Below are 12,653 nucleotides of genomic sequence, written 5' to 3'. Positions count from 1 at the left end.
ACATATAGGTGCAGAACAATTGTGACGGAATGATGGTTGTAGGTTCATTAGCATATATAAATTCCCTTCAATATTTTTCTAAACACCGTATATACTTGCGTTAAAGTTGAGTTTTTCAGCACTTTTTTGTGCTAAATACGTCCCCCCTCGCCTTATACTCAAGTGAGAGTCCCACAAGATCGAGGGGGTGTGGCAGAGCAGCGCGTTACAGGAGGCAGGAGCCGGCTGCTGCGGCTAAAGCCTGTGCCTGCTGCTAAAAAGAAATGAACATTCACTGTGCTGGCAGTGAATATTCATTCCTCATTAATAGTGGGCACAGTAGTCGCAGCCGCCGGCTTCCTGCAGCGGCCAGGCGATCACGTGTGCCCACTACACGTGTAGCATCTACACATGACCGCTCGAGTGCCCGCTATCGAAGAGCAATGAATATTTACTGCTCTCCACGCACATAGTCCCGGCGTCACATAGTCACATAGTCCCGGCGTGGAGAGCAGTAAGTATTCCAGTAGCTGTGCCTTGCTTGTAAGCAGCACATGACGTCACACGAACAGAACAGGACACTGCGAGGGAGAGCAGGAAGGTAAGTAGGATGGTTTATTTTTTTAATGTTTATCTGATGGGGTGGGGCGTGCATACCAGGTTAGGGATAAGGAGCCATGCATACCAGGATAAGGATGAGGAGACAATGTATACCAGACTTATACTCGCGTCAATAAGTTTTCCCAGTTTTTTGTGGTAGAACTAGGTGCCTCAACTTGTTTTCTGGTCGACTAATACTCGAGTACATACAGTAGTTTTTGTTTTCTATTTATTTATTGACTTTATTTAGCTTTTTGTTCATTGGGACCCAAAGTGAGGCCAGTTTATATGGGCATATTACGGGGACATTTGTGCACCTGCATTACTGATGCCAGTCATGGCCTAACTGAGGACTTGCAAGTAGCACAACAGAAAACATCGGTGTTCCCTGGGTTTGTGGCGGGATAAAGCTAATGCTAAAGGCTATAGAAGGGGAAGAAGAGTGAATTCAGGCCATCTGCTTTGTGTATTATCCTTAGTGAAATGTGTGCTAATTAAAAGAACAGCATTAGGCTTTATTCACATGTGCATGTCAGCCTAAATGTTTCTTCAATGTTGGTGGCCTCTTGGCTTGGCTGCTATCATTTATTTTCTTTACTGATAATGCACAGCAGGACATCTTGGCACAGAAAGCTTGGTTAGCTTGATCTTTCCCGTTCTGTTTCTAGAAATCGGTCCGTAAAAAGACAACACGACAAAGACTACAATGGCTCTGTGAACGGTCTGTTCAATACAATGACTGCACACTGACAAGTGAATTAAGCCTTACTGCCCAAGTAATATTTTCTTGGTAACCTCTTCCTAACAGAGGACATACAGTGGGGCAAAAAAGTATTTAGTCAGTCAGCAATAGTGCAAGTTCCACCACTTAAAAAGATGAGTCGTCTGTAATTTACATCATAGGTAGACCTCAACTATGGGAGACAAACTGAGAAAAAAAAATCCAGAAAATCACATTGTCTGTTTTTTTATCATTTTATTTGCATATTATGGTGGAAAATAAGTATTTGGTCAGAAACAAACAATCAAGATTTATGGCTCTCACAGACCTGTAACTTCTTCTTTAAGAGTCTCCTCTTTCCTCCACTCATTACCTGTAGTAATGGCACCTGTTTAAACTTGTTGTCAGTATAAAAAGACACCTGTGCACACCCTCAAACAGTCTGACTCCAAACTCCACTATGGTGAAGACCAAAGAGCTGTCAAAGGACACCAGAAACAAAATTGTAGCCCTGCACCAGGCTGGGAAGACTGAATCTGCAATAGCCAACCAGCTTGGAGTGAAGAAATCAACAGTGGGAGCAATAATTAGAAAATGGAAGACATACAAGACCACTGATAATCTCCCTCGATCTGGGGCTCCACGCAAAATCCCACCCCGTGGGGTCAGAATGATCACAAGAACGGTGAGCAAAAATCCCAGAACCACGCGGGGGGACCTAGTGAATGAACTGCAGAGAGCTGGGACCAATGTAACAAGGCCTACCATAAGTAACACACTACGCCACCATGGACTCAGATCCTGCAGTGCCAGACGTGTCCCACTGCTTAAGCCAGTACATGTCCGGGCCCGTCTGAAGTTTGCTAGAGAGCATTTGGATGATCCAGAGGAGTTTTGGGAGAATGTCCTATGGTCTGATGAAACCAAACTGGAACTGTTTGGTAGAAACACAACTTGTTGTGTTTGGAGGAAAAAGAATACTGAGTTGCATCCATCAAACACCATACCTACTGTAAAGCATGGTGGTAGAAACATCATGCTTTGGGGCTGTTTCTCTGCAAAGGGGCCAGGACGACTGATCCGGGTACATGAAAGAATGAATGGGGCCATGCATCGTGAGATTTTGAGTGCAAACCTCCTTCCATCAGCAAGGGCATTGAAGATGAAACGTGGCTGGGTCTTTCAACATGACAATGATCCAAAGCACACCGCCAGGGCAACGAAGGAGTGGCTTCGTAAGAAGCATTTCAAGGTCCTGGAGTGGCCTAGCCAGTCTCCAGATCTCAACCCTATAGAAAACCTTTGGAGGGAGTTGAAAGTCCGTGTTGCCAAGCGAAAAGCCAAAAACATCACTGCTCTAGAGGAGATCTGCATGGAGGAATGGGCCAACATACCAACAACAGTGTGTGGCAACCTTGTGAAGACTTACAGAAAACGTTTGACCTCTGTCATTGCCAACAAAGGATATATTACAAAGTATTGAGATGAAATTTTGTTTCTGACCAAATACTTATTTTCCACCATAATATGCAAATAAAATGTTAAAAAAACAGACAATGTGATTTTCTGGATTTTTTTTTCTCAGTTTGTCTCCCATAGTTGAGGTCTACCTATGATGTAAATTACAGACGCCTCTCATCTTTTTAAGTGGTGGAACTTGCACTATTGCTGACTGACTAAATACTTTTTTGCCCCACTGTACATGTATGTCTGATGTCAGAGTATGACTTGTGAACTGATCCCATTCCATTCATGGTGGGTGCCAGCTGCATTATGCCGCTAGCGGCAACCACATCTTTGCTTTTTGACAGTGCCATCTAAGTTGTTAATCTTTGACAATGGCATTTCAATGGTTCTTTTGCACGTGCCCCCGTTAATTTGGCTTTAGACCCTCCATAATGTGGTTGTAGGGTGCCGGTGGGTTAACATGACAGCCTGCTAAAGGCTGCTGTCACTGCCATTTTTGTATTCCCATGAAGCCCGCGGGTTTTTTTTTTTTTTTTTGTTGCAGTATACAGCAATACTGAAATAACAGTATATAGTACAATCAACTGCAGTTTTCAAGTACCCTAAGGAAACTAAAAAATATTAAAATAGATATTTAAAAATTTTAAACAGCAAAGAAAATGAAATTGAAAAAATAGTTGGTATCACTGAATCTGCCAAAGTTCAATAGTTAAAAATGTAAAACTAAACTGTACAATAATTGGCGCAAAGAAAAAAGTCAAAATTCCTGAGTTGGTGTTTTTCTAACATCCCAAGTAAATGACATACAGTTAGGTCCATATATATTTGGACAGAGACAACATTTTTCTAATTTTGGTTATAGACATCACCACAATGAATTTTAAATAAAACAATTCAGATGCAGTTGAAGTTCAGACTTTCAGTTTTCATTTGAGGGTATCCACATTATAATTGGATGAAGGGTTTAGGAGTTTCAGCTCCTTAACATGTGCCACCCTGTTTTTAAAGGGACCAAAAGTAATTGGACAATTGACTCCAAGGCTATTTCTTGGACAGGTGTGGGCAATCCCTTCGTTATGTCATTCTCAATTAAGCAGGTAAAAGGTCTGGAGTTGATTTGAGGTGTGGTGCTTGCATTTGGAAGGTTTTGCTGTGAAGTAAACATGCTGTCAAAGGAGCTCTCCATGCAGGTGAAACAAGCCATCCTTAAGCTGCGAAAACAGAAAAAACCCATCCGAGAAATTGCTACAACATTAGGAGTGGAAAATCTACAGTTTGGTACATCCTGAGAAAGAAAGAAAGCACTGGTGAACTCATCAATGCTAAAAGACCTGGGTGCCCACGGAAGACAACAGTGGTGGATGATCGCAGAATAATCTCCATGGTGAAGAGAAACCCCTTCACAACAGCCAACCAAGTCAACAACACTCTCCAGGAGGTAGGCGTATCAATATCCAAATCTACCATAAAGAGAAGACTGCATGAAAGTAAATACAGAGGGTTCACTGCACGATGCAAGCCACTCATAAGCATCAAGAATAAAAAGGCTAGACTGGACTTTGCCAAAAACATCTAAAAAAGCCAGCACAGTTCTGGAAGAACATTCTTTGGACAGATGAAACCAAGATCAACCTCTACCAGAATGATGGAAAGAGAAAAGTATGGCGAAGGCATGGTACAGCTCATGATCCAAAGCATACCACATCAACTGTAAAACACGGCGGAGGCAGTGTGATGGCCTGGGCATGCATGGCTGCCAGTGGCACTGGATCACTAGTTTTTATTGATGATGTGACACAGGACAGAAGTAGCCAAATGAATTCTGAGGTATTCAGAGCCATACTGTGTGCTCAGATCCAGCCAAATGCAGCCAAACTGATTGGTCATCGTTTCATACTACAGATGGACAATGACCCAGGAGTTTATTCAAGCAAAGAAGTGGAATATTCTTGAATGGCCAAGTCAGTCACCTGATCTCAACCCAATTGAGCATGCATTTCACTTGTTAAAGACTAAACATCAGACAGAAAGGCCCACAAACAAACAGCAACTGAAAACCACCACAGTGAAGGCCTGGCAGAGCATCAAAAAGGAGGAAACACAGCGTCTGGTGATGTCCATGAGTTCAAGGCTTCAGGCTGTCATTGCCAACAAAGGGTTTTCAACCAAGTACTAAAAATGAACATTTTATTTAAAATTATTGAATCTGTCCAATTACTTTTGGTCCCTTTAGAAACAGGGTGTCACATGTTAAGGAGCTGAAACTCCTAAACCCTTCATCCAATTTTAATGTGGATGCCCTCAAATGAAAGCTGAAAGTCTGAACTTCAACTGCATCTGAATTGTTTTGTTTAAAATTCATTGTGGTAATGTCTATAACCAAAATTAGAAAAATGTTGTCTGTCCAAATATATATGGACCTAACTGTATAAAACAATAAAAGTATCATATGTGCCCCAAATTGGTAAAATTGAGTAACACATAACCACACAAAAAACAAGCCCTCAAACAGCTTCACCAGCGTAAAAGTAAAAAATATTGCCTGTCTCAAACAATGCCCCACACAAGCCAATTATTATTATTTTTTATATATATACAAAGTTCAGAATTTTTTTGACCACTAAAGTAATTAATAAAAAAATAAAAGTTAGTATTGCCTAATTGCATTGACCTGCAGTCATATTACCAGGCCATTTGTGCCTGGAAGAAATGCATTATTTTTTTCACCATTTCATCCCACTTGGATTTTTTTGTTTTTGATTTTCCATTACAATGGTATTTCATTACAGCTCTCGCTTCCTTTAAATGTATGTGATTTGTCCGAAGGTGGGGAGAGGGAAGCCAGTGCCGATTAGCGCAGGGAGCGCATGACGTAATAATGTCACACAATCGCCGGTAGAGCCAGTGCTGACGCCACTGGAACACTGCCGGCATTGGAGGAGGGTATATACAGGTGCTTCTCAGAAAATTAGAATATAATCAAAAAGTTAATTTGTCAGTTCTTCAATACAAAAAGTGAACCTCATATATTATGTAGAGTCATTACAAACAGAGTGATCTATTCAAAGAGTTTATTTCTGTTTATGTTGATGATTATGGCTTACAGCCAATGAAAACCCAAACGTCATTATCTCAGTAAATTAGAATACTATCACCAGCTTGAAAAACGATTATAAAATCTGAAATGTTGGCCTACTGAAATGTATGTTCAGTAAATGCACTCAATACTTGGTTGGGGCCCCTTTGGCATCAATTACTTCATCAATGGCATGAAGGCGATCAGTCTGTGGCACTGCTGAGGTGTTATGGAAGCCCAGGTTGCTTTGATAGCAGCGTTCAGCTTGTCTGCATTGTTGGGTCTGGTGTCTCATCTTCCTCCTGACAATATCCCACAGAATCTCTATGGGGTTAAGGTCAGGAGAGTTTGCTGGCCAATCAAGCACAGTGGTACTGTTGTTTTTAAACCAGGTATTGGTACTTTTGGCAGTTTGGACAGGTGCCAAGTCCTGCTGGAGAATTAAATTTACATCTCCAAAAAGCTTTTCAGAAGAGGGAAGCATGAAGTGCTCTAAAATTTCCTAGTAGATGGCTGCGCTGACTTTGGTCTTGATAAAATACAGTGGGCCTACACCAGCAAATGGCATGGTTCCCCAAACCATCACGGATTGTGGGAACTTCACACTACACCTCAAGCAGCTTGGATTGTGGCCTCTCCAGAAAACACCTAAGCACAATAATGCGGAATCCCAGAAAAAAGTATATCAACCACAACAAGAAAACAGAGATCCCTAAAAAATAACTTTTAATAATGAATTTAAAAAGACTATATTTACCCACAAAATAAATAAAACAGTATTAAATGTACCTAGTGGACCCTAAATTGAACTACAATGAGTTCTACCTGGCAGTGGAGGTTGGCACCCTACTTTACTGCGGTTGGCGCCCCCACTCCTCGACGGCTCGCCCTTACAAGCCCTAAAAGGCCCTATACCATAGGAAAGGCTGAGTAGACACTACTCTCAATACCTAAAATGATAACCTGCCTATCAGTGGAGGTTGGCACCCTAATTTACTGCGGTAGGCGCCCCCACTCAACGACGGCTTACCCTAGGGTCCCTAATAATCCCTATAATACGGGATAGACAAAGAAAATTTTGTCCCACAAACACCACCGATACCCGTAGAAGAGAAAAAACAAAACAAAAAAACAAAACAGAAAAAAAGCAGCATCTCATCATTCAGTAACCACGCTACCCAGTGTATTATTATATAGAGATGTAGGTAAATCAGTGAATGAGGGCAGTGTAATATTTGTATGCAGGTGAATAGTGGGCCCCCAAAGTCAATGTTACTGGTGGGCTCTTGTCACCCCAGGCCGACACTGGTCTCTACCCTACTGCATTCACTTGAGAAGCTGTTATGGGAGTTGTACCATGAAGTACAACACATAGTTGATGCCAGTCTGCTCCAGAGCACGGTTATCTGCAAACACACGGGCACATATATTACATCGCTCCTGCACAGGTACTAACATGTGAATCTAAGACTTGTGGTTATGATGTGAACTTTTTTTTTTTTTTTTTTTTAAATCAAATGCCTGTAGAAGAAACCTGATCTTGTTAGCCGTGCTCTCATTCTAAGCCCCACTGTCTGTGGACAAATGGGTCATCCTGTATGTAACATGCGCCCATCGCTGCCCTTTACCAAGTGATTATTAAATATCAGCCTTCACATTTCCATCAAGCAAAATAAATGGGGCTCCTTTCAGATAACTGCCGGCTGGTTCTAGGAAGCCTTTTTGTGTAACTGTAGCCTGGGGAAATAAATGTGCCCGTTCACTTATTTGTAGTGCAATTTTAATTAAAAAAGAACCGTAAGAAAACCTGTTCTATCTGACTGTGACATCCCACATGACGTATGTGTATGCAGATGGGGGTACTTGCTTCTCTTCCTGCAGCCTGAACATCAGGATGTAGTCTCTTGTCCATTTGCCTGAGAACCACATTATCGATCTGTAGAAATCAATAGAGCTGCGAGATGTGGAGAAAAGCCTGCTCTGCTGTTAGCTGCTGCTGTCCGGCTGTGTGCTTCTACATATACAATACACCACGAATAGCATAACTAATCTCTTTATGTTAGAATGACTGGCATTTAAAGGGTCCAATCACATGTGCTCAGTGGTTAGCATTGATTCTTTGCAGTGTTAGCGTATGTGCACACGATGCAGATTTAGTGCAGAACTGCAGCAGATTTTTCTGCGGCAGAAACGCTGCAGATCTGCACTGTGATTTACAGTACAATGTAAATCAATGTGAAAAAAAAAGCTGTGCACATGGTGCAGAAAAATCTGCGCAGAAACGCTGCAGCTTTCAAAGAAGTGCATGTCACTACTTTTGTGCAGTTCTGCAGCGTTTCTGCACCCCTCCATTAATAGAAATCTGCAGTGGTAAAATCTGCACAAAATCCGCATCAATTCCGCACAAAAAACGCACTAAAACCGCATAAAAAACGCACCTGCGGATTCTGCCAGGAGATGCAGATTTAGTGCAGAAAATTCTGCACCACATTTCCTACGTGTGCACATAGCCTTAGAGTCCTGAGGTCAAATCCCACCAAAGACAGCATCTGCAAGGAGTTCTTTATGTTCCCATGTTTGCATGGGTTTCCTCTGGGTTTTCCGGTTTCTTCCCACTGATAGGGAGTTTGTGAGCCCCAGTGGCGACTGATTATAATATATGTAAACTGTATAGATAAGCAGAATATATAAAAACCTCTTCTGTTGAAAGGCAGTCTGTCACCATGTTTTTGCTGCATCCTCATGAGAGCTGGGTCCCTGATTCTAGCGATGTGTCACTTACTGGGTTACTTACTGTCATTTTGATAAAATCACTGTTTTCTACTGTAGATCTACCAATTCTCTAAATGTTGAGCGCTTTGTAACCCAGCCCACACCACTGATAGCTACCAATCCATGGTGGGGGCGGGGCTATGCAGAGCAGGAAGGCTACATGGCACAAAACAACTCGACCTCTAGTGCTAATAAAACGGTGATTTTATCAAAACTACAGCAAGCAGCCAAGTAAGTGACACATCGCAGGAATCGGGGTATTGGTCTCTACTTTATACTGCTCTCAGATTAGGTAGTAAAAATCTGTTGACTTATTACTTTTAATCAGCTCCCTAAAATTGGGGTTTCAGATGAACCTTTTTGTTTCTATCGGCTGGTTCTTATGACTGGTGTCTGTACAGCGCAGATGTAATGGTATGCAGCCACTACTGTGTAACACCTCACATCTGGATGGTGACAAATCGGGGAACCTTCAGTACATATACTCATTATATATTTTCAATTATGGTACAAAATGTGTTTTTTGTTTTGTTTTTTTCTTTCTTTTAGGCTCTGGTGAGCAATCCTAAAATTGATATTGTAGATGGTAAATATGCATTCAAGCCCAAGTACAACTTGAAGGACAAAAAGGCGCTATTGAGGCTCCTGGACAAGCATGATCAGAGAGGACTGGGTGGGATCTTACTAGAAGACATAGAAGAAGGACTTCCTAATGCTCAGAAAGCAATTAAGGTATCTGCTTCATATTAGTAGCTTTGTCCTCCAGCCCCTTAGACTTGGAATGGAGCGATAGCACGTGTGTTTGGCCACTGCTCCATTCAGACTAAGGTTATGTGGTGAGAAAAGATAAGGGACTGGTAATTTCTTTCTTCTGTGCTCAGTTAGTGGCTATTATAGGCCTGAGAATGCACTACTGCCAGAATCTGATCCGAGGCTCAGTTGGGACTTCTAGAAGGTACAGTGTTGCTATGAAATACTCCACATCCGCGTCCATAGCTAACCTGGCTTGCATGCTAGGAGACGTGTACATGTGGAGGTATTCATGTGCAGACTTCCCCCAGGGGCTCTATGATCACACTGTACTTACCTGAAGTCCGGAGAGAAAGTGATCAGCACTCAGCAGTGGTTAACGTCAGTCCATCGTGGAGATGGTTGAGTCCAGTTCTAGTGATAGATGCCGGGCCCAGCTGTTGGGACTCCCTGGAGTGCCACATTTACCACATAATTTGTGGATGAGTAAGAGGTTATCGGAGGGAAAACACATTTCTGAAATGAATGCTTGTCATCCTACTTGGTGTGAAACGGAAGATAATTATGCAGCTTTTACAAATCGTTTTTTTTTTTTCATTTTCAAAACCTGCACTGAGAATATGAAAGTTTGTCTGGCTGCTATGGGAAATGCTACCGGCTATGGGAAATGCTACCGTTTTTGTCTGCTCTAAACAAAGGTTGATCTACAGGTGCTACTCACTAAATTAGAACGTCATCAAAAAGATAATTTCAGTTCTTCAATACAAAACCCATATATTATAGAGTCATTACAGAATGATTTATTTCTGTTAATGTTGATGATTATGGCTTACAGCCAATGAAAACCCAAAAGTCATTATCTCAGTAAATTAGAATACTTTATAACACCAGCATGAAAAAGGATTTTAAAATCTGATATGTTGGCCTACTGAAATGTATGTTCAGTAAATGCACTCAATGCTTGGTCAGGCTCCTTTTGCATCAATTACTGCATCATTGTGGCATGGCATGGAGGTGATCAGCCTGTGGCACTGCTGAGGTGTTGTGGAAGCCCAGGTTGCTTTGATAGCAGCCCTCAGCTCATCTGCATTGTTGGGTCTGGTATCTCTCATCTTCCTCCTGACAATACCCCACAGATACTCTATGGGGTTAAGGTCAGGTGAGTTTGCTGGCCAATCAAGCACAGTGATACTGCTGTTTCTAAACCAGGTATTGGTACATTTGGCAGTGGAGAATTAAATTTCCATGTCCAAAAAGCTTGTCGACAGAGGGAAGCATTAACTGCTCTAAAATTTCCTGGTAGACGCCTGCCCTGACTTTGGTCTTGATAAAAACACAGTGGACCTACACCAGCAGATGACATGGCTCCCCAAACCATCACTGATTGTGGAAACTTCACACTAGACCTCAAACAGCTTGGATTATGTGCCTCTCCACTCTTCCTCCAGACTCTGGAACCTTGATTTCCAAATGAAATGCAAAATTTACTTTCATCTGAAAACAACACCTTGGAACACTGAGCAACAGTCCAGTTATCTTTCTCCTTGGCCCAGGTAAGACTCTTCTGCCATTGTCTATTGGTCATGAGTGGTTTGACACAAGGAATGTGACACTTGTTGCCCATGTCCTGGATACATCTGTGTGTGGTGGCTCTTGAAGCAATGACTCCAGCAGCAGTCCACTCCTTGTGAATCTCCCCCAAATTTTTGAATGGCCTTTTTTTAACAATCCTTTCAAGGCTGCGGTTATCCCGGTTGCTTGTGCACCTTTTTCTACCACACTTCTTACTTCCACTCAACTTTCCAGTAATATGCTTGGATACAGCACTCTGTGAAGAGCCAGATTCTTTAGCAATGACCTGTTGTGGCTTATTCTCCTTATGGAGTGTGTCAATGACTGCTTTCTGGACATCTGTCAAGTCAACAGTCTTCCCCATGATTGTGGAGCCTACTGAAACAGACTGATGGACCTTTTTAAATGCTTAGGAAGCCTTTGCAAGTGCTTTTTGTTAATTATTCTAATTTACTGAGATAATGACTTTAGGGTTTTCATTAGCTGTAAGCCATAATCATCAATATTAATACAAATAAACACTTGGAATAGATCACTCTGTTTGTAATGACTCTACATAATGAGTTCACTTTTTGTATTGAAGAACTGAAATAAATTTAACATCCACCAGCACTCCTGCACCTCTGATTTCCTGGCCTTTGTTGATTTTGTTTGCAGTACTGCATGACCGTACATTGACATGACTGCTGCAGCTAATAACTAGCCGTAGCATTTATACTAATATGTATGACGTGACCGCTGAGTCCAGTGATTGACTGCAGCAGTTGGATGGATGTAAATCATGTCTCTGCTATTTGTAAAATAAGGAAAAACCAACACGGACCAATGAGTCATTGGTGTTAGAGTGGTGAGAGATCTATTCCTCTTTTTTTTTTTCTTTTTTTTTGTATTTGTTTTAATACATTTTATCATGTGTATGTGTGTGTGTGTGTGTGTATGTATATATGTGTATGTATTTAGAGGAATAGATCTTTCACCACTCAAACACCAATGACTTATTGGTCCGTGTTGGTTTTTCTTGATTTCCCAATAGCAGAGACATAATGTACATCCATCCAACTGCTGCAGTCAATCACTGTAGTCAGCGGTCACGTCATACATATTAGTATAAATGCTACGGCTAGTTATCAGTTTCTTGTCCCTGTTCATGTGTAGACATTGCAGGACCATTAGGTATCCATGGCTACGACCACTAGCAACTAGCTTTCACCTTATCAGTGGATGTAACCATGGATACCTTAGGTCCTGCAATGCCTGCACATGAGGAAAGAGACACAGCGAATCAGAAGAACTATACTGCATATCTAAATTCTATTATTCTTATGACAATTACTACATATTGGGATAGTATCTTGGAGATGGGAATACCCTTTAACATAACTGGTCCATTATAAGAATTGGATGTGTGAATAGTTTTATTAAATTCTAAGGCTCCATATGCCGTCTGCTCTGAAAATGAGAAGTCCTTGTGTGTGAATGTGCTCTGGAGAAGGGTCCTGTAGTGTCATTGTATAAGGAGACATTAGTGTGACCTTTTCCGTGGCCACTAATAAATGTGCTGTGGGTCCATGACTCCAGGAAGGCTACGGCTACATCTAGATATTCTATAACGCTTTTGGGCATTTGACATTATGTGGCTGAAACGCACAAACTCTAAAATAGGCTTCGTGTGTGTGTGTGTGTGTGTGTGTGTGTGTGAGAGCGAGAGAGGCCATG

General features: G+C 41.7%; 1 protein-coding gene across 2 annotated transcripts in view; it reads left to right on the top strand.

Moving 5' to 3' along the window:
• The window catches only part of GTF2E2 (general transcription factor IIE subunit 2), an 82,857-nt gene that overhangs the window by 53,987 nt on the left and 16,217 nt on the right, over positions 1-12,653 (top strand). For both annotated transcript variants that reach the window (XM_069743139.1, XM_069743138.1), the window contains exon 5: positions 9,165-9,347. In XM_069743139.1, coding sequence (XP_069599240.1) covers positions 9,165-9,347 — 183 coding nt within the window. The remainder of the gene's footprint in view (positions 1-9,164; positions 9,348-12,653) is intronic.

This window comes from Ranitomeya imitator, chromosome 1, assembly GCF_032444005.1.
Source record: "Ranitomeya imitator isolate aRanImi1 chromosome 1, aRanImi1.pri, whole genome shotgun sequence".
Taxonomy (NCBI): domain Eukaryota; kingdom Metazoa; phylum Chordata; class Amphibia; order Anura; family Dendrobatidae; genus Ranitomeya; species Ranitomeya imitator.
Note: the sequence above shows the minus strand (reverse complement) of the source record. Positions and strands in the feature narration are given on the sequence as shown.